Genomic DNA, 23262 nt, shown 5'->3' with positions numbered 1-23262 from the left:
CCAAGACCGATTCTCCAGCGAACACTCGTCCCAGCAACACGTATTCCTTTTCACAAACGTTGTTTTCAATAAAAATACTTCATTGTTACCGTTGAGAGAGCGTTTTATTTTTGCTGTACAGCGAAAGCAACCCTCAAAATTGATTAGGGAATAAACGCACTAATATAAAACGTCAATGTACAGGGTAGCAAAAATGTTAGGTCCAATTTAATTCAAGCATACCCTTATAGGTGGCACCCTCTACAAGCATCGCCATTAGCAATGACATATTTATATTTAGCATCCTAGAAAACCTCTGTAGGTACGCCAAATTTTATGCCAAATCTGAAAATTATTCCTAAAAAATCGAACAAACTTTAACTCCCTATATATGAAGAACTAAGCATCTGTGGACCCACAACCCACATTTATAGTAAACAAGTCTTATTTTGACCTCAAAAATATTCCCCTAAATTATTGGTAGGTAGGTACTGAATTTTGAATCAGCCTGTACGTCTGTATCTCAAAACGCTGTACTTATGTTGGTTTGTGACGCATTATAATAATACATGTATTATAAATATGCTTGGGGTCCTACAAAGTAAACGTCAAAATGTGTAGGAGTGGCACAGGGAGTGGGTCAAGCATCAGCCCCGCCCCATAGACATAATAATACTTTTGTTTACGTACCCATATGAGTAACTTTAGTCATACTTATTTACTTTTAATAATCATAAACAAAAACAAGGCTAATACGTAATAAACCACAAGGTCAAGGTCTATGCCTGAACGATGATAACGGTCTACCAACATAAAAGCACAAATAAAGTAGCGAAACGAAACTGCCACCACCTAAATGAAACTCCCTACTTTTTCGTTTTACTTGAAAATTTAAATTAATATTGTCAAATAAACAAAAACATTTCACGTTTCATTTCATTTTCAATATTATTCTAACTCGTTATGATGATTACTAAATATTTTCAAAGGTTTGAAAAATACAACTTTCATAGGTAACTAAACAACGCGGCAAATTCAAATTGTAAGAACGCGTTACAAACTTGAAAAAAGTATATATATTTGGGTGGTCTATGTTTGGCCCATGTAATCTATGGGTTGGCCCTGTCAAGTTAATAATTCCAGTTCATTCCATTTATAGTGATTTTATAAGAATGGCGAATAAAGGAAAATTTATCGACAGATCACCTATAATACAAGCTGTATGTATCTAGTGAATTATAATATTATATCACCAATAATACAACCTGTACGTATCGTTTGATTTATAAAGTTCTGATAATTTTGTACTTTCAAGGCGGGGAAGTCTTCAGGAGTAGACGAGGACACTGTATCATCCAGTTTTGACGATTTACAAGTTACTGCACATGAAAGTTTCTGGGAAAAGGAAGTCGGTAAGCCTCGGGACAAAGTTAATTTTTTCATGATATAGTCAAATTTTTTTGTTTATATCTCGCAGGTGTGCTATTCGATTTTTTTTACTGGGTATGTCGAAAAAACAATAGCACGTATTTGTTAATTAAAGATAAAAATCGACTGAATTCGAATATAAATGTATTAAATACATATTTATTACTGAAAATTTGCGAAAATTTGTTTCTTAAACAATGTTGATTGTTCATTATAGATGTTCGGAAAGCTACGTAAAATATACAGATTTGTCCGTAGTGTTGTGTGAAAAAATTTTTCTCGAAAACTAGGTTCGACCGCACAAAAATAACTTCAGCTTCGTGTTCAGCACCATCAAAAATAGGGGAGGTAGGAAAATTTTTGTGACGATTCGGAGGGGTTACGGTATAGTAAATAATTATCAAGATATTAGATCTTCTCGCTACAGGGATCTTGGAAACGGTAAGAGGTACAAAGTAGCTTAAATGGGGGCAAAGTTGCGTAATCAGGGGGCCAACATTATGCCTCTAAAAAATCCAGGCTAACATGTAGTTTTCGAAATATTTGAAAAAAACGAAATTTTGGAAATCCGTTTTTGTTTAATTTCAGCCTTATTTGAGGTGATATTGAAAAAAGAAGAACACTTTCTCATGACCACTTTTTGCCCTCTATTGAATATCAATTTTTATAATTAACGTTTCGTCTCCAGGACCATCAACAACTTCATTTTTTTAAATACGACCCTAGAAATTTTATTACATTTTTTGCAAGCCTTCATGACCCCCAATACTGTACTGCCTCAGCCCGAACCAGATTCAGACGTTTTGTCTCGAAAAATTCATCTTCAGTGTATTCGTTCCAAATTTATCTAAATTTTTTATTTAGATTTCTTTGTTTATTGAATTATCGTACACTGTAAGTGTCGTTAGACCCTGTGAAATCCATCTAGTTATTTAAACTATTACCACCACGCATTAAAATAAAACATTATTAGAGTTTTATTCCCGTGTCCATAGTTATTTCTAGGCTTCTCGAGTGCTCAAAATTCAAACAAATTCCGATCTATTTTTTTCAGGATATTCATACAAATACATCTGACATGCTCTTTCACAGTTGCAGTTACAGATATAATAAATTCCAATAATATTTCCGATAATATTACACCGATCTTCATTTTTAACCTTTGCTAAAACGAAAATGTTTTTGAACATTTACTGAATTTTTTAAAGAATAATATTCAGTTGGGGTTGACACTTACAGTGTGCGATAATAAACAAAGAAATCTAAATAAAAAATTTAGATAAATTTGGAACGAATACACTGAAGATGAATTTTTCGAAACAAAACGTCTGAATCTGGTTCGGGCTGAGGCAGTACAATATTGGGGGTCATGAAGGCTTGCAAAAAATGTAATAAAATTTCTAGGGTCGTATTTAAAAAAATTAAGTTGATGATGGTCCTGGAGAGACGAAACGTTACATATGAAAATTGATTATGCCATTCGATAAAGGGCAAAAAGGGGCCATGAGAAGGTGTTGTTCTTTTTTCAATAATACCTCAAACAAGGCTAAAATGAAACAAAAACGGATTTCCAAAATTTCTGTTTTTTTCCAATATTTCGAAAACTAATCATGTTAGCCTTGATTTTTTAGAGGCATAATGTTAGTCCCCTGATTACGCAACTTTGGCCCCATTTAAGCTACGTCGTATCTCTTACCATTTCAGAGATCCTTGTAGTGAGAAGCGAATTTGTAACATCTTGTAGACAGACCTGAACCTGGGAAATTTTTCAAACTTACCAATATTTCACAATTTTTTTTACACACGTGATTTTCAGAGCCGACAACTCAAGAATTGGTGTCTACCAATTCAAAACCTCCATATAAAGTGATTTGGGACAAGCGTGCTACACATGAAAGGTATAAGAAGACTCACGATGACTTTAACCCATCTGAGAGGATGACCAGAGGGTAAGTACCGCCTAGAACAACGTTAAACATTTTCTGTTAAATAAATATCTTTAACTGACCTTAGAGGGAACTTTTTCCAGGTACGATGATCACTTTGATCCTGCTCAGAAATTTGAAGGTAAAACACAATACGATGCAAGAGGCATATGGGTGAGGTGTGCCTGCGAGTGGCACAGCCACGAACCCATAATTTCCTCCGATCAGATCCAAGCGAATTTCAACAAACGAACAAAATCACAACTGGGAGAGGTCTTAGCTCCGTAAGTATACAGCGTGTTTCAGAATTAATCGCTAAACATAAAAATAAGAAAAAAGTACTACGAAGGAATGTCCAGAAATGCTCTTGTCTTTTTTGTACTAGGGGTTGAGATTTGAAATAAATTAAGATGTCTTAAATATCTCTAATGATGTTTGATATAGAACAGTGAAACTTGAATAATAATTTTTTTAATTAATACTGGTTGGGCGATATCGATTGGTGACCTTCAATTTGACTTTGACAATATCCTTCAAGGCCATTTGAATCTATCAATTTTTAAATAGGAACCTCTATTTTTGACCCCAGATTTGGAGAGCGCAAAATTTTACGTTTAGATCCTCTTCTTCGTCAAGGTCAAATTGAAGGTCACCATCCGGTATCCCCCTCCGAAACCAACAACTTTTGAAAGGGTTATTTTCGGATTGGTGGCTCCCATGACGAGATATTCAGCTATGTAATTTAAAATATTTTGTCCTTGAAATAACATTTAAAGGTCATTCCAACGAAGAGCCTTTTTTTCTATCTTTAATCAAAATAATAATTAGCACAAGTTTCATCATTATACATGAACCGCCTTCAAATATTTAAAAAATGGTAAATATTTTTTAAATTTCAACACCCTGCATCTATATAACTGTTTCTGGTTTAAAACTACTCAAAAAGGAAGCAAAAGAAGAAGAAAAACAAAGTAGATTTAACTGTTTATTTCAACAGCTTGTAACTCAAAATTTTCAGACTTTTCTTCATAGGAAGTTTTTCCAGTTAATCCTGAAATGCTGTATATTTCAAATAAATAAAACGAACTGGAATTAAAAACATAAAAATTAAGAAATATACAAAATAAATCAGATAAATTAACGAAACTTCCATTCATCTATTAATATTTTCAGTAATTGCAACTTAGACTGTGTCCCAAGGGGTCACAGTTTCGGAAGAGTAAAGCCTAAGTCATCCAACGGCACTTCCGATTTGATAACTGACTCGAATCAGTCTTCATGTTTGTTTAAACGAGACTTCTACAAGTGGCTAGGGTCCTTGAACGATTTAAAATTGTCGTTGAAGCACAGAAGCGATGAGGATTTTCAATTCAACGATTTCTGTGACAAAGCCCAGCATTTTGACAAAGTAAAATTTTTGAATATGCAGGGTGAGACGGGAGAAACGTTTCAAGCTCTAGGTGTACATTCGACGCGAAGAAATAGTTTAAAAGCTCGAGTCTTTTCCGATTTTTATTTGTTTTGAAGTTAAACGCCGTAACACAACGACGGTGTCTTAAATTAATAAAACGGTGACAAAAATGTTGTATACTGGCTATTAATTTAATTGTTTATAAATTTTGTTATGCTTAAGTTGAAAAAAATAATAAGAATTTGAGTTTTTTTTATTATTATTAAGTGTAGAATACACTCCTAGAATTTGGGGGTTCGTCCTGACTCAGCCTGTATAGAAATAGCATTCGACGAGAATTTTTTGTAGGAGGAAACCGGATGGTTGCCAGTAGACACGTTTTTCGAACTGTGTATGTGTCACAAACTCACTTTCCCTAAGGAAGACATCGAATCCCTTATGAGGATCCTGGGTGTTATTGTAGACGACAAAGTCGATTATAAAAGATTCATTGAAATAATTGATGTTGATTCGCCATCGTTCCAAATAATGGAGTTTCATGGTAATTGAAAGTCCAATTTTTTTTCCATTATACTGCTATAGAGAGTGTAACTGATTTTATTTTGATAACTTCGGGAATAATAGAAGTGAAAATAAATAAAAAAAAACATCCTGTATTACAAAAAAAATTATTCTCATTGTGTCTCCCAAAATTATTATCAAAATAAAACCTATTTACACTCGGTACAAAATAAAATCAATTAAATTGAAGAAAATCACGAAACGGCTACTAATAGAAACAAAATATTTGTTTTTTAATATTCATTTGTTGGATTTTTAGATATACCCAAGACAAGCAGGTACTACGTGGGACCAGATCAGGCTGCAACTTACGACTACATGATAATGGACAGTTCAGGTAAGTGGACAAAGAAACGTAACAAAAAAAATTACTTTTTCAAATTTTTCAAGGCATGCACGCAGCTGGATTACCGTCTGTCCATTCTGATCATTTTCACATTTCTACAAAACTGGCAGTGGACGAGCAAAAATTTGAGAAAAAGTAATACATTTATATGTGGTGAAAATATTCGCTAAACTAACACAAGCTTTCCTTGTATTCCTCTAACTTAAAAGAAAAAAAAAATACTTAATTTAGATTTAAATGCATTTAAATTCATCGCATTTGGTAGCTATATTGTCACTGAAAAGTGATTACTTGGCTAGTATTTATATTTAAAATGAAATAATATAGTTGTATACTCAAAAATGTAAACAAGCATTTCATGTATTAATAAATTTGCAACAATTAAAATGGTGTTTTTTGAACTTTCTACAAGAAAATTTGCATTTAGGTAAGTATACCTCCTCAAAATATAATATATGATTTTAATAAAGTAGTAAAAGTTTATATGTAACAATGTTCGGGATCCAGGAGTGGTTGTCTGATGTGGCCCCACGTTGGGCGCCATGTTCAGAATCCGGGAGTGGTCTTGTTTGGATGTGAAGTTCGACTTGTTTCTCTCCATGGAACGAGACATTTATTTTTATTTCACGTTTGTCCCTTTCTATCCAGAAAGGTCGAGAGGTAGGTAACCATAGGAAAATCAAAATGTATTACTTATTTGACTCGAAGGCACTAAACTCAAAACTAACTGGATTCAAAACTGAATTAAATTGCAACTGCTAGGGAATGTACGGAACTGAACTGACCAAATTCAAGAACTGAAGTGAACTGAATTCGACGAATTCAGAAACTGAACTGCTTTTTTAGAATTCTTTCCGAATTCGACAATAAGAAACAATTTAACAAGTTAGCATCTGAGAGATAAAAAGCTTGGCTAAATAATTTAAAAAGGACTGACCGTTTAGGAAAATCTTCATTGCCACTACATTCTGCTAGATTTAATATGTACTCCGAATACACTAATTTTATCTTTATACCATTAGCACTTTCAGTGTCTAACGTATAGTAATATAATCACTATACACGATTTATTTATATACACGTTTACATTATTGTAATCACAAAATAATAAGAAAATATAACAACTTGCAAACTATTACCGGATATCAGAACACAACGTTTTTGTAACGAGAAATAAATAAGTTTGAGGTTATGTTATGATTATGAATTTTCTTTGTTTTACCTACAAGATCCAAGCGACGCCTACTTTGGTCACGTGCCGCAGATGCTAAAATTAATAGGGGTCTTTAGTATAAAAATTTTTGAAAAAACCCCTGAAAAGTTAATCGTATTTTCGGTTTATCACCTAATACTTTCTACACAAAATCATAAAATTTGTGAAAGAGTAAGAAACAGTAACAATAAATGACATTGACATTTGTTTCTATTTTATGGATTCCAATGTAAAGAACAGGCCACTAGATCTTTCGGCAAAATACACTGGCGTTAAACAGCTCATCTTTTTAAAAATGCATTGCAATACGTTTATTTTTTTTTCTCGTAAATCCTTAAAGAGATCAAAAAGTTAGTAAATGAATGGGTCTTTTTAAACATATTTTTAAAAGGAAATAAATTTATTGAAAAAAAATTATAAGAAAAAATGTCGTAGGGGTTGATTATTCAACAAAAATATTTCAGGGTTAAAAAAATTTCAAAAAGTAGCATTTTTGAAAGATAATCTTCACCAAGTTTGGTTTGTTAAGCTTGATATACATGGAAGATAAAAAAGAAAAACAATTTTTTTTTGGAGGGGCTTAACTTTTCAGGGTAGTTTTTCTAAAAATTTTATACCAGACTATTTTCATCAGAGAATCGCCCATTACATTTTTTTGGTGTTATTTAGATACACCATGTATATTTTGCGGATGCTACCAACAGCAAATTGAAATTCCCTATAAGAAGCGGCAAATTCAAATATGCGAAATAAACGCGCAAACTTAAAAAATATATGTTGCACCGTCAAATTGACATTTTTTTGTTAACTTTCTTTTCATAAATATGGCAAATAAAGGAAAATTTATCGACAGATCACCTATAATACGTGCTGTATGCATCAAAATCATGCTGGAAGGTGAACAGAACTGTTAACATTTTTTATATTCAAGGCGGGGAAGTCTACGGGCATAGCTGAGAATACCGTGGCGACAACATTAAGGGAATATTCTCTAGAGGATCAAATAACAGCCATTAAACATGACGCGAATATTTGGAAGGAGGACGTTTTCATTCCACCTAGAAATCTACCACCGATTAAAATCGCGGAATTTTGTGGAACAAATACAGAGGTATCCAAGTATAAATATTAAGTTAGATTTAGACACCTTATTTTAGATTGTAATATTACAATATATATACAGGTGAAAAAACTATTAAACCCACCAATGCTAACGAGGTATCAGGAATTAATAGAGAATTTAAAAGAAACCCCATACGCAAGTTTCTGGAACAAGGAGCTTGGTAAATCTAGAGACTATGTTCCTGGGTTACCAGCTGGTACGGTCCCGGAATTAATCACGTTTGGCTCGCCACCGGTCATAGGTAAATTTTTGTAAACATACTCAAATTTTAAGTTGCCGATTTTTTTACATCTTATAATTATTGTGAATGAATACTGTAACAATATTAGGTTTGTTTCTGCAGCAGTCTCAAATTGTTTTCAAACTATCAGATATACTCGGCCAATTAAGTTCTCACGTATAGTTTCAGCGAGTGTTACGAATCACTTGGTCAAATATCTCTGATAGTTTCAAATCAGTTCTCAATTGCTGCAGAATAAGTAACACCAGCAAGAATCGATATATTATGGGCACTCCGCAAAAAAATTAAAGGAGCAGAAATATATCCAAATATTTAAAAATTTTGAAAAAAACATTAAATTTCTTTTTAAATTTAAAAAAAAAAATTTTTCTCAACATTTGAAATATTCAATGTACCTAAAATTGTAAAAAAGAGGACGCAAACAATTTTAAAAAATTTTGAAACGATTCTTTTTTCAAAATTTTAAATTCAATTTTGAAAACAAATTTTTAAAAAATTTTTTCGACCTCATTTTTCAATTTTACATTGATTTCAAATATCGAGAAAAATTTTGAAACTGAATTTTCTTTTCAAAATTTAATTTAAAAAAATTTTTTTCATCCTCTTTTTTACAATTTTACATTGATTTCAAATATCGAGACAAATTTATTTTTTAAATTTAAAAAAAGGTTAAAATCTTTTTTTATTTAGAATTTTTTTTTCGATATTTGATGAGTATTTAACGCGAAATTGTGGAAAAAATAACGCAAAAAAATGTGTTTGATGTTTAAGGAGCAATAAACCTGCTCCTTTAATATTTTATAAAACTTTAACGATTCAGAAAAAGAAGGTTCGACCAATAGATTTCAAGTATTTTCATTTAAATTCAATTCTGAAAAATCAAATTTTTAAAATTTTTCTTTCGTCCCCTTTTTTCAATTTTACTTTGATTTCAAATATCGCAAAAAATTTTGACAGACAGACAAATTTAAAATACTTGTTTTGTCCTTTTTTAAAATTTTCGGAAAAAAAGCAAAAAAATTTGATTGATTAAGGAGCAATAAATCTGCTCCTTTAATACTTTACAAAACTTTAACGATTCAGCAAAAGAAAATGGTTCGACCAATCGATTTCCAAAATTTACAGGCCTCATGGGCATGTATTGTGCTAAAAAAAACCTACAAATTGGTACTTTTCGCAATATTTGCAAAGTAGTCGTTGATTTTCCAAAACAGCAGGAAAAGTTACTTTCGAGTACAAAAAAAAATTTTTAAAAATGTTTTTTCAAAATTTTATTCAATTTTGAAAAAACATTTAAAAAATTTTTTTTCGACCTCGTTTTTCAATTTTACATTGATTTCAAATATCGAGAAAAATTTTGAAACTGAATTTTCTTTTCAAAATTTAATTTAAAAAAATTTTTTTCGTCCTCTTTTTCACAATTTTACATTAATTTCAAATATCGAGAAATTTTTTTTAATTGAAAAAAATGGTTGGTTAATTTTGAATTTTTTTTTTTGGTATTTGATGAGTATTTAACGCGAAATTATGGGGAAAAAAACGCAAAAAATTTGTTTGATGTTTAAGGAGCTCCTTTAATTTTTTATATAACTGACGATTCAGAAAACGAAAACGGTTCGACCAATCAATTTCAAAATTTACAAGCCTCATGGACATGTATTGAGATAAAAAAAGCCTACAAACATTGGTACTTTTCGCAATATTGATATGATAAAAAAAAGGTGACTTTTCAATGAATAGTCAATATCTCAATGAGAAATATTCGTACAGAAAATAAAAAAAAACAAATTGAAGCTGATGAATTAGGCGAAATGACCCTGGTATTGATTAAGCCAGAAAAAAATTTTCTGAGCCCATATTTTGGAAAAAAAATTGTAAAATTTTTGCCTTGCATTATTTCTTTTGATTGCGCCGAGGGTGATGCTCACAAAAATTTTTCATCTAAAGATTTGAAAACTAGAATCTTCAAGCTTCAAGATGCTTTTTTCTTTTTCTCGTTACGACCATTATTCACAAAGTTACAGCCTTTCAAAAATCACTAAAAAAATTTGGAAAATTTTCTGCTCCTTTAATTTTATTGCTGACTATATATTTTATAGAACCAACGATGAAAGAGTTGGTAAACCCCCCGAAAACTCCATACGAGGTGCTCTGGGACAGCCAAGTTGCACATGAATGGTACAAGAAAACTCACAACGATTATAACCCGTCCGAGAGGATTACCAGAGGGTATAACTAGGATAATATTTTACCATATTTCATTTCAATAAAATTATTAACAATTTATACAAGTTGGTGACTTTCACGTTTCACAATAGCACAATTATAAATCCAAAAAAGCTTCCTTGCGCATCAATGCGATCTTGTGCTAAACACACCTATAAGGAGTGACCGAAAAAAACCTGTGATTTTTGCCCGTTTTTTCACAATTCGCAGAGAATTAAAAAAAATACATAAAAATATGTTTTTGGTCGCAAAATACTTATCGTAAAAAACTGAAATAAGCATGCCATGAAAATGCCAAAAATGAAGAATTTGAATATTACCAATTGATATAAAAACAGCATGTGAATTATCTTAATATTTTTTTTTGGAATTTTTACAATTATTTCTGATATTCTCTATTTTTGGGGATGATTCCACCCCCTGAGCGCGCGTAAGGGTGGATTTTCTAATTCAACATGCTTATTTCAGTCATGAGAATAAATCTTTCTTTGTATCAAGAATCATTCGATAGAAAAATTCACATGTTAATAGTTTTTATATTTATTGGTAATATTCAATTATTCATTTTGGGCGTCTTTTCAACCCCAAAATAGGGGTGATTTTTGAAAATTTTCAAAAAACTAAAAGCTATGCTCATCTTAATTTTTTACGGGTAATGTGAGACCAAAAACATATTTTTATCTATTTTCTTTAGTTCTCTGCGAATTGTGAAAAAACGGGTGATTTTTGGTGGATTTTTCAATGGTGAAAGAGTGACCGCAAAAAAAGCCATTTTTTCGCCTGTTTTTGAGACTTTGATTTTATATGATAATTGAACCCACAATGACTAGATCCGAAGGAAAACACCCCTAAATGAGGGTAAAACCACCCCTAACTTCAACCGTATACATATAAAAGAAAAAGAAAAAAAACTGTAACAATATATTTTTGCATTTTTAGGCGTTTAGGGGATGATTTTACCCCTTTAGGGATATTAAGGGTTGATTTTCAATCCGGAAAAGACCGTATCAAATACGAAATTAGATATTTTCACGTTCATATTATTTTGATAACAACATAGAAATATTTGTAGTTTTACAACTGTTGATGATGCTTAATTTGTTCACTTTTTTTGTCTTTTCAACCCCTAAATAAGGGTGATTTTCGAAAATTTTCGAAAAACTCATGACGAGTTTTTGGATATATTTAGAATATTTTTAGGATTTTTCCTGTCGCCTCCTGTCAAAGTTTCAAAAACAGGCGGATTTTGCGGTAACTCTTTCTTTCAGACTTTCATAATTTAAGGATTATTTTTTACTTAATTTTGTGAAAGTATAAATACGTAATGTATTCCGATTATAATAATATTCTTATTCTAGTTACAATGAACACTTTGATCCCACTCAAAGATTTGGAGGTAAAAGCCGATACGACCTGAGAGGCATATGGGTAAGATGTGCTTGCGACTGGCACCACAAGGAAGCCGCAGTTTCCGCCAATAAAATAAAAGCAAATTTCATCGAACGAACAAAACCGCTACTTGGAAAAGTCTTAGCTCCGTAAGTAAATATTCCAAAAAAGTTGTTTGAGCGACTCAATTTTAAGTAAATTTTTTAGTAATCATAATGTATATTGCGTCCCGAAAGGTCACCGTTTTGGAAAAGTAATTCCCAAGCCATTTTACGGCATATCCGAGCTGTTGAAAGACTCAAACGTGACGCCATGTTTGTTTAAGCGAGACTTCTACAAGTGGCTAGGGTCGCTGAACCGTTTGAAATTGTTGTTGAAACAAAGAAGCAATAAAGATTTGCATTTGGACGATTTCTACAGGACAGCCATGTATTTTGACAAAGTAACAGTGTTTTCTAAGTTAAAAAAGTAGTACTGGAAAGGAATTTTTTTAGGAGAAGACGGGATGGTTGCCGATAGACACATTTTACGAGTTGTGTGCCTGTCAAGCACTCACTTTTCCCAAGGAAGACATCGAATCTCTTATGAAAGTCCTGGGCGTTATTGTCGACGACAAAATCGACTATAAAAGATTCATTGAAATGATTAACATCCATTCGCCATCGTTCGAGATAATGGAGTTTAACGGTAGATTTTTCTATACAGGGTGTCACCTAACGAATGTTACATACTCAAGGGTATAATCTAGAACCCAAATGGTGTCGATGTAACCAAACTTGCTTAAACGAAAAATGTCGCAAGAAAAAGTTACAGGGTGTTAAAGTTTCTCTTTTTATTTTTTGTTTTGTCCTTAACTCAGAACCCAGTTAACCGATTTGAGCAAAATTGCTGTTTCGCTTCATGAAGTATGCAGTGATTATGTTCCTATTAGGTTAAATCATACAGGGCGTTCATTTTACTACAACCCTTTGACAACAGTAAATTTTGCTCAAATCGGTTAACTGGGTCAGAGTTAAGGAGAAAACAAGAAATATAAAAAGAAACTAACATCCTGTAACTTTTTTTTATGATATTTTTCGTTTAAGCAAGTTCGGTTTGAATTGACACCATTTAGGTTCTAGATTATATCTTTGAAGTATGTAACATTTGTTGGGTGTCACCCTGTATTTCCAAACTAATTCAAAAGGAGATCATTTCATGGAAAAATATTCCATTTCAACTTTCTAAATTCCAAAAAGTATTATCATTTAAGAAAACTTTTTTTTTCAACTTTTGCATTTGGATATTTGTCGTTTATCAGAAATTCCCTTTTAGATATCCCCAAGGAAAGCAGGTACTACTTAACGACGAATCAGGCTGCAAGTTGCGACTACCTGGTAATGGACAATTCAGGTATGCGTGCCGCGGGTGTACCGTCTATCCGTTACGATATACAACATCCCGTCACTCCTTTCGGAGGTTGCAGGGCGGATATAGGACACCTGGGAGATTATACTTCGGCTAACGCCTTGATTAACCCCAGCATATACACTAATTACGGGCTGACCTACAGGGATTTCTTCGTGGTAAGTAGCAACAAGACAAGGAATCTCGGTTATTAGTCCAGTATACAACGGTAAAAATAGGGTATTACCTCCGAATTCTTGACACACACACCGATTTTCATGAAAATTGGTGAGTAAGCTCACTTCGCCCTCCTTTACAAAAGTTACATATCCATAATGTGCGCTTATTGTTTTTAGGGGGTGAAAACTACCCCTTCTTGCAAAAAACGTAAAAACCATAGATTTAAGTTATGTCAATAGAAGAAGCATTATTTTATGTTTTGAATAATAATTTTTGATTTGTAGCAACATTTCAACCCTTAAAATTCACCCTTTACGAGGAAAAAAACAAAAATTAATTTTCACGGGTCTGAAATGTTTTAACGGAGCAATAATGAAGAATTGGATATTTTTTACTGTTTATGAAATAATACATGATTTAGTACAACGTTTCAACCCTTAAAAACAACCCTTAATGAGGTGTATATATATATATACATGTGCGTGTGTGTGTTTGTGTGTGTATTACACCTCGGAAACTATCGGAAATTAAGCCATTTGCACAATTCGACAATTTTCACTGAATAATACAATTCGTTTTTTCACGATAACTTTTTTAATTTTTAATATTTGTCATCGCTCCAAAAAGCAATTTGCAGGGAATTGCAAGAGCAACAAATCAACCTTTATGGTTAAAGGGTCTTGAACTCTTCGTTTTCGAGATTTTTAGGTTTTAAGGGCTCAAAGAAGGTGGTCCTTACACGCAAATGCTAACTAAAAAATGTAATATCTCAGTTAATTTTTGCTCTACAGAAAAATTGAAAGAGAGAAAATATTATAAAAAAAAGACCTTTCATTTTGAACTGTTGCATTTTTTACGTATCTTGTTTAGTTTTTGAGTTATTTCGAAAAAAAGGAAATTTTTATAAAAATTAAAAAATTTTCGTTATTTCAAACTTTTTTTTAAATTTAGGCATTCTAAACCGGTCAAACTTGCAAAGCGTATTAATAGTACCTAAATAAAGTAAACTATACATGGATTACGCTTAATTTCTATTTTGATGGTTCAGCCATAGATTTTACTGTTGATTTTTTCTCCAAAAAAAATGAGATGACCATTTTATTTTCATCATAACTCAGCGAGTTTTTGAGCTACGAAATTTTTTCAAAAAGCATTTTGAAGGTCTTTCCAAGCACTTTAAAAAAGGTTATATTCATTTTCTTCGAAAAATTGGTTCTTTCGCCATTATTTTATGGTGAAAGGTTCGATTTTTGCTTTCCGAAAAACAATCACCTTTAGAGAGTAATATATCGGTTATTATTACAACTACGGTAATCAACAAACAACGAATCGATTCGTTATTTCAAAAGCTTTATTTTTGCTTTATATGTGTTTTTCCATAAAACGCAAGGTTTTCGAGTTACTTATCTATCAAAAATGGTTGAAAAACACGTACTTTTTAGATGAAAAATCAACATTTTCAATCGCGAATAACTCTGAAAATATTAATTTTTGGAAAAAACGTTATAGAGCATTTTCATCCCTCTATTGATTTTTGTGATTAAAAGGGTGAAAGCACACATCGGCACTATGTAACTTTTGTTTCTTGAGCAAATCTACTTTTTCTATTTATTGTTAAAATTTCACGTCAATCGGTGCATGTGTCAAGAATTCGAACCTAAAAACTGTCATATACTGAGCTATATGTTATGAGATGTAAGATCGGTCAAAGTAGAAAAAATTTCAGAAATTACTAAAATATGAAAGTGCTCAAATCATTCATAAAAACTTCTCGGTGAATACATGGGTTATCGGATACACTTTTACCAAAATCTTTGTCTGGTTAAGTAAATTTCCTTAAAAAAATTACGAAAATATGAAAGTATGTTTTTGGATTTGCTAAAAAATGTCAGTTGTGTCTGATTCACTCTGACTAATAACAATTTTTTGTCAAAAATATTTATTGTAAAACGAATAATAGACACTGAGCGTTGGTGAGACATAACCTACAAAGCATGTCATACCTTAAATATCATCGCTATTTTATGTCTACTGTCACATGCGCTCATAGCACCTACAGATTAGTAGGCCACTTTGCGTCAGTAGGTACATGTACCAGTAGGCATAGAGTAACAATGACATTTAGAGTTGACATATTTTATAGGTTATATCTCACCAACACAAACCTATCTATGTCTGATGACTCTCTCTGACAGACGATCTCAGCTATTTACTAGATATTGGGGGTATAATTCAATGCCAGTCGGGGCATATAGTTATTTTTAAGGAAAGTGATTTTGATTTGTTTCTCGTAGCCGAGATCTCCGCAAACGATTCGGACCCTATTCGAAAAAGTGGGGTACAGCTTCCCGGGGGACACGTTCGAAAGGCTGTGGAAAGTTGGCGTAGCAATAGATAAAACCGGGTTGGTGTGCGTCGACACGTTCAAGATGTTACTAAAAACACATAGACCCTATCCGAAATTAGCAGTGGACGAGCAGGAATGCAAGAAGAGTCCGAAATTAGCAGTGGACGAGCAGGAATGCAAGAAGTGTCCGAAATTAGCAGTGGACGAGCAGGAATGCAAGAAGAGATATCAATAAAATATTTTAATTTAAATTAACGTCATTTCCTGAGCAAAAAATAAATATTTTTGTCTTCGATTTTCGTGCATTTATTTTGCAAAAAGTAAAAAAATGTGGTTTCGTAACAGAATTTAAGAAAGCAAACATATAGATAAGTATTTCTATGTGACAAATGTAGCCTCCCCCAAAGTTATCGAAACTACTGTGAAACGCTGAATTTTCTTTTATTTTTCAAAACACCGTAAAACCAATTACTTTTTTCCAATAGCGAAAAATTCTGAAAGATATTAAAACATTTATTAAAAAAAAAAAAAAAACATTTTACCTTAACATCTAGCAACAATTACACCCCCTTACAAAATACATGGATTCGATCAACTTTTCCTTCTCTCCCTCTTCTCCTTGTCCCTCCGGTATCTCTCCTTGTTCCTACCGGTATCATAGCTTCTCGATCGCCTCCTCGACGATTTCTCCGAAGTCTTGGGCTCGTCCTTGTGTCTGCCCCGTTCTTCATATTTACTTCCGCCAGCTTCGCGATCCCTTCTCCTCCTCTCCTCCCAACCCTCGTAGTCCCTTCTTCTCCTTTCTTCGCCGTCTTCGTCGCGATTTCTTCTAACCCTCCTCTGATCTTCCTCCATATCTGAAGGTTTGTTTTTCTTTTTGTTTTTATTCCGACTAGGTTCCTCTTCCCCTGACGAATCCGACGCTTTCTGCTTCTTCGCGCGCTTGGCACCTTTGGGCCCATTTTTGTCTTTCCTCTTCTTTTTCTTTTTCTGATTCTCTTCCTCTGAACTGGACGATGAGTCTGAAAAATGAAAAATCCAAAAATTATGGGCTCTCCGACAGATTTCTACATAATTCACAGGGTGATATTTGCAGATCTTGTAGGTACATTTTAATAATTTCAAGGTTGAGGGTAAATGTGAGTCGACCCTGTGAATCTTGTGCATGTGCGTTGTGCATTGCAGTATTACTTTTTCAATGAATGTGTGATGGTGTTTTTGGTGACATAATTCTGACCGTCGCACTATGGGCGAAAATGCTCAAAATTCCATGCGAGGTAGTAAAACTTGTCCAAATTGGGATATATATTTTTTAAATACTCGTAATTATGTCCGCTTTCTTATGTCACTGCGACAATTGCGATATTTTAAGATCTCAACTTGCGATACCTTAAATACTCTTATAAACTGCAATCAGAAATGTTTCCCATAGACAATACCATAAAATATGAACAATATTTAGCGAATATAAAAATGTAAGGTATAGCTTTTAAAACCAGTTAATTGTAAACTCATCAACAACAAATTCTTGAAACCATTTAGTTTGAAACTCAAACTACTTTTTGTTATAAAGAAATTTGTAATTTGCCGCTATTGAACAAGCGGCATTGTAAATTACAAATTTCTTTGCACCAAAATGTAATTTGAGTTTCAAACTAACTCCATTTTATAGAAAATCTGCGTTAAAATGGAGGAAAGTCTGTTATTTGTGAATTGATTCATATTTAGACAAATTGTGTAATAAAATCTATAAAAATGTATTGCTGGTTGCCTATTTGCTATGAAGTCCTCTTAACATACAAGAAATATGCCCAACAATTTTTTTTTCCAAAATCTAGACAAAATTTTTTTAATCAAGACATTTTTAACTTGGTCTTTTTCTTTCTGACACTATTTCTTGTATTAATTTTTCTTTGAATATTCCCAAAAATCACCATTGTCCATATTTAGGTGAATTGTATATCCATGGAGATTTTTGGGTTTTTGGCTTTCAAATATCACTAGAAATTAAAATTTTTCTATGCGCATAACTTTTGGCGGCACAATATGTTAAAAAAATTCGAATACTGTCATATTTTTCTTCCTATTTAATTATGTATCTTTTCAAGAGTTGATTTTAGGCGAAAATGGAAAAGGAAAAAAATGTTTGTAATAAATTTTTTTACAAAATATGACTAGTTACAAATCGAATGAATCATGATTATTATTGTAAAAATCGAAAATATCGCCAAAAATGGGGTTAAAAAACATTACATTTTAGAGATTTTTTTGGGGTCTTTAAATTGGTTACAGGACCTTCATATTTGGCTCAAGAAAAGTTCATGTTATGTAGAATCATCACTCCAAATTTCATCAAAATCAGTTCAATAGATTTTGCATAATAATTTTTCAATCCAGATTTTGAAAAAAAAATATGCAAATTTTCAAAATTTTGCACAGCAAAAACCAAGGCCCTTAGATACTTGAAAATTTAATCACATATAGAAGGGCTCTCAAACTTTCAAACCCTTTTTGAAAAATTCGAATCCATCTATTAGGAGAGCTCTGGTGCTTGTTTAAACATTGGTCGAATTTTTGTACTTATAAACAATTAGAATAATTTTGTGAATATTCAATCAAATCAAATTTTTTAAAATACGTTTTAAAAATTCTTGGAGACGCTTCTTTTAAAAAAAACATTGGTCAATTAATTACGTAGTTATAGCTGATCAAAGTTAAATTAACTCATAATATTACTAATTTTCAATATATTTTGAAAATAATTGTTGTTTAAACAATTTTAGAATATTTAAATGAATTTATTTTTGATCTTTGATAAACAGTATATAAGTTTATGCACTTACCTTTGATACAATAAAAAAATAAAGTTGATAATTAAAGGAAGTTTAAAGATAAATAATTATCGGACTGTCGAAAGACCAATAATTATTAACGATAGGCATTTGAAAATATGTTAATTGTGTATGTTTTTTTTAAATCGCGAGACATCTATTTAAAAAAAAATGATCGAAATTGGTGCATTAGAAGCTGAGATAATTTAAATTTTTCCGACCGTCGCAGTTTTGAACTCGAGAATTCAGATCGGAGTAGCTGTGTGTTTGCTCCCGCACCACTGATACCTCATTGATTTCACGCGGTCTTGAATACCTTTGAGTGACATTTTAAATGGGATGCCCGTGACTGCAAATTTTGAAAATGTATATCTGGAAAGTACTCGGAATGACAAACCTATTAGTTCAAAAAAACAGCCCTTATACCCTTATAGTTTTGCTGTAAATAAGGGTTAACTTTAACAGGCTATAACTCTGAAAATAATGGGCGGATCAGGTTTTTTTTTTTAAATACTCGTCCCTCCGAGTACTTTCAAACCATATTTTGAAATAAAAAAACATTTGAAAAAACATTAAATTATTGCAATTGTTTATAAGCGTGAAAATTGCGAAAATGTTTAAACAATCACCACGGCTCGCCTAATCGTCCGATTTGAATTTTAAAGCTTGAGAGCTCTTCTTTTTATGGTGAAATTTTCAAGTATTCAAAGGCTTTAGATTTTTAGAAATTTGATTTTGAAAAATTTTAAATTAAAAAAAAATTTAACAATTCTTATGTAAAAACTATCGAACCGAATTGGATGAAATTTAGTGCGATGATTTTATACACTAAGAAGTTTAATTGGGAAAAGTATGAACATCCAAGGCATTATTCAAGTGTCTGAAAAAAATTGACAAATAAAATAGCATATTTTGCAATTTTTTAAATGATTTTTCCGATTTTTGCATCAACAATAATTATTTTCTCGAATTGCAAGTAACTATCTTGTTCAAAATTTAATTACAAAACTTTTTTCCTCTTCCATTTTTGTCTAAAATAAATAGTTGCTAAGTTGTCGACGAGAAATCCAAGAAAAAATTAATTTTTTTGCTATTTTTTTATACTTTTTTTGCAATAACAATTAAGCCCACGTTTTGCACAGAAAAATTATCATTTCTGATGTTATTTAGAAGCCGTTAAAGCAAAAACCTCCGATCATATGCGTTTTACCCAACCCGAAACAGATACCGCCTGGACTACTAGTCATATTCTGTAAAACATTTAATTACAAACATTTTTTCCTTTTCCATTTTCGCCTAAAATCAATTCTTAAAAAGATACACAATGAAATAGGAAGAAAAATATGACATTTTAAAAATTTTTTTAACATATTGTGCCAACAAAAGTTAAGCCCACGTTTTTCTTATGCGCATAAAAAAAAATTGGCATTTCTAGTGATATTTGAAACCCAAAAAGCCAAAAATCTCCGTGGATATACGATTCACCCAAACCAAAACAGATACCACCTAGTCTACAAATTTAAAAATTTTGAGGAACAGCATCATTTCCAGCATTTAAAAAAAAAAACGTCTTTGATAGATGCTTTTATGCACGTCCCATTACTTTGCAATTTTTTTTTTTTTAACGAATTAATGACTAATAATAATCAACCAATAAATCCTGAAGAATTGAACTTATTTTCCAGCAAATGACATCAAGGAAAATAACTGGAATTTTAAAAAATTCCACGAAATTTATAGAAATTCCACAATATTTACAAATTCCCTCATTAATCGCGATTATTCAGAAAAGTTCCACCGCGTTTAATTTCAATTAATTACCTGAACTTTCCTCCGCCTCGCTGGACTCACTAGACGAATTAGAACTACTGCCACTCTCCTTAGCAATGCCGATGTTCAACTCGAAATTCTTCGGGATATTCTTCAAGTGTTCCCGAAGTTCATCCGTCAAACCGCCCAACCCGATAGACGTAAAGAAGTTGATAGAAAACCTCGTATTCTTGGGACTATCTCTCGGAAACAACCCGGCGAAATGTTCCTGGAACGTTCTGAAAAAAAAAAAAAAACATCTGTCAAACAAGACACAAATCGCGGAACCAAAAAATCTTACGGGTCCTTCAGCCTGGCGTTCAGCTTGCCGAGCCCCATGTACTCGGAGAGTTCCTGGAAGAGGATCTTGATGAATATCCTGCTGGAGCTGTTTGTGTCCTCCTCGTTCAGCTTCATGATCTCCAGCACCTCCCAGCCGATGGCGTCCGTGAAGAGCAGGTGCGCGAAGAACTTGCTAACGTTCCGTAGCCTGTTGGCGTCCAGGCGGTGGGTGGTGGCGTACGTGTCCTTGAAGATTTGCTGGAAGGGCTCCACATAGGTCTTGTTGATCTGGCAGAATCTTTGGGCCAGTAGGCCGTAGAATTTCTCGTAGGTTCGTTGTTCCGCGCAGCAATCTGGAGGGGAAGGAAATTGTACAGGGTGGGGCATTTTCGCCGATATTATGGGATTTTTTTACTTTACTGATTAAAGAAAATAGTTATTACCTAGGAACATGTGGCACAGTTCTATTTCCTGTCCAGGTTTCAACTCCATCTTCAGTAATTTATGGGCGCATTCCTCAAAGTCCAAGCTCGATTGAATTGTCAGATAAATCGTTCTCCTAAGTGTAATCAAGTTCGTTTCGGTGTTGTCTATGATTTTCGATTCCTCTTTTCCCTCCTCTTCTTCTTCGTCCCCTTCGTCGTCCGAGTCTCCGTCTGAATCATCCGATCCTGATCCGGATTCACTGTCGCTCTGCAAAATCTCCTTGCTGAGGGTCTTGTACTTGCCTTCGTTCTCCTCGTAATTTTCATCGAACTTGAAAACGTCTAAAAAAATCATAATGTTTCATTCACAAAAACTTCACATAAATTTAGTTCACTTACTCAAAACGTCCTCCGCATTGACTTGTTTTACATCATCCAACGTTATCAAGTGAGTAAACTGGTCTTCCTCCTCGACAACGTCCAAATCTTCAGTAACGGCAGCGTGATCTTTAAATCCGTCTTTTCTTATTTGAAACATAACCTCAATCATGTACTGTATCCTCTTCTCTAGCTGCCCCTCGTGAAGGATGTTGCGCAGCATTTCAAAAATAGCATTTATACCTGAAGAAAATTCACATTAATATAATTCAATAAAAATATTACAGAAATCGTACCTCTGCTTGATACTTCCGTCAATTTCTGGCCACTTTCCTTCAAAAACGAAATGGCCACCTCAACAGAATCGTCCGTGGGAGTCTCTACGAGAAGTGTAAGAATCTCCAAGGCCAAAATTTCATGTGCTACTCTCTGGTTAACGAGATGCGCGATAAACGTGGCTGCTGATATGCAGATGATTTTATTATTTTGCTTAAACCCCCTCTTGAACTGAAGTACTAACCTTTTAAGTAGTAATTCTCCTATGCTAGGAAATTTGGAGTTTATGACTGCTACTAAAGCGGCGTAGACATTTGTAAACGTGGGAGAGGCCGCTTGGGCTTGAATTATGGATTTGCAGAGTAGCCCTCTTCCTCTGACGATGTTCTCGTGTAGCAATTCCCTTGCGATAATGCCGATGTTTGAGGTGTTCACTTTATTTATGTAACCGTGGACAGATTTCTTTAGGGCTTCCCAAGCAATTCGTTGATATGCTGCGGAGGACTTGTCAGTGATATTCTCTTGCATCATACGCAATTTGGCGGGTGGTATATAAGCACCGCCTGTTCTAGAAGTCAGCAAGTCCACCGTCTTTCTTTCACGTGGTTTAATTATAGATTTATCTTCATTCTGCTTGGTGGCATCTGTCTCCCTTTTTTCCGACCGTTTGGCTTCGGATTCATAATTCCGTTTACCGTCCTTCTTTGGATATTTATTCCAATAGTAATCATTGTTCTCACGTCTAGTATTTTCGTCACGGAATGTATCTTTATCTGATTCATATCTTCTAGACCGTTTTTCCCTTCGATCTCTAGATCTTGATCTATCGGATCTTTTCTTCCTATGCTGTTTGTCTTTGGATTTCTGTTTTTCTGGATCAGGGGAATGGTTGCCTTTATGATTTTTGTCAGTAGGAGAAGAGGGCGATTTAGATTTTCTCTTTGGCTTTTTCCGTTCTGGTGAATTTGTTTCAGAGTCTGTAGTCATGTTTGTTGTTTGATTTCTTCGGATTTACACAAAAGATTATGAATTACTAATTAGATATTTTAACACTGATGTATGCATGAATTCATCTAAATATATAAAGCGTACACGATTAAAACGAAAACATAAAGTAGATCGCAATTAGGTAACTTCAGCACTGTCACAAAGATTTATCTAAGAAAAATCTCTCTTTAAAACGCCATGCATTAATAAGTTTAAAAATATTGCCTTTATTAACCAAAACAAGAAAAAATTATAATTGAAAAGTTACAATATTTTTTTCTTAACATAACTCGTCTTACTGACAAGTGACAGTCATAGCTGACAACATTCGAAAAAAAAATGCGCAACAAATAAGGCGTTTTTGTTTAATTATATTTCACTAATTAACCAATCAGCGTTCCAAGTAAATGAAATTAGTTCAGGAACGAAGTTATCTGATCTTAGCTGTGTTTTCTTTACACGAGATCTCAGCCAATTTAAACTAAATTGACCAATCAGCATTTAGATCAGCTGAGATCT

General features: G+C 33.0%; 3 protein-coding genes across 3 annotated transcripts; 2 read left to right on the top strand and 1 right to left on the bottom strand.

Moving 5' to 3' along the window:
• Window positions 1-1054: 1054 nt before the first annotated feature.
• LOC108909720 lies at window positions 1055-6465 on the top strand. The gene is made up of 8 exons (XM_018714129.2): window positions 1055-1199; window positions 1295-1391; window positions 3224-3356; window positions 3437-3616; window positions 4506-4740; window positions 5092-5284; window positions 5564-5641; window positions 5695-6465. Exons 1-8 carry the CDS (start codon window positions 1071-1073, stop codon window positions 5787-5789), a joined length of 1140 nt encoding a protein of 379 aa, XP_018569645.1. The 5' UTR covers window positions 1055-1070; the 3' UTR covers window positions 5790-6465.
• A 1222-nt stretch (window positions 6466-7687) lies between these two features.
• LOC108909711 (EF-hand domain-containing family member B) lies at window positions 7688-15990 on the top strand. The gene is made up of 9 exons (XM_018714119.1): window positions 7688-7735; window positions 7795-7957; window positions 8021-8227; window positions 10327-10456; window positions 11812-11991; window positions 12050-12284; window positions 12337-12529; window positions 13157-13407; window positions 15703-15990. The coding sequence occupies exons 1-9, from the start codon at window positions 7688-7690 to the stop codon at window positions 15988-15990; spliced, it is 1695 nt and encodes a 564-aa protein (XP_018569635.1).
• A 281-nt stretch (window positions 15991-16271) lies between these two features.
• Window positions 16272-23040, bottom strand: LOC108909728 (pre-mRNA-splicing factor CWC22 homolog). Its single transcript, XM_018714137.1, has 6 exons — window positions 21777-23040; window positions 21502-21723; window positions 21121-21444; window positions 20697-21030; window positions 20408-20634; window positions 16272-16777 (listed from the first exon to the last, which is right to left on the bottom strand). Exons 1-6 carry the CDS (start codon window positions 22741-22743, stop codon window positions 16347-16349), a joined length of 2505 nt encoding a protein of 834 aa, XP_018569653.1. The 5' UTR covers window positions 22744-23040; the 3' UTR covers window positions 16272-16346.
• Between the last annotated feature and the right edge of the window lie 222 nt (window positions 23041-23262).

Source organism: Anoplophora glabripennis, unplaced genomic scaffold, assembly GCF_000390285.2.
Source record: "Anoplophora glabripennis isolate ALB-LARVAE unplaced genomic scaffold, Agla_2.0 scaffold395, whole genome shotgun sequence".
Lineage (NCBI taxonomy): Eukaryota > Metazoa > Arthropoda > Insecta > Coleoptera > Cerambycidae > Anoplophora > Anoplophora glabripennis.
This window is presented reverse-complemented; position numbering and strand designations above follow the sequence as displayed.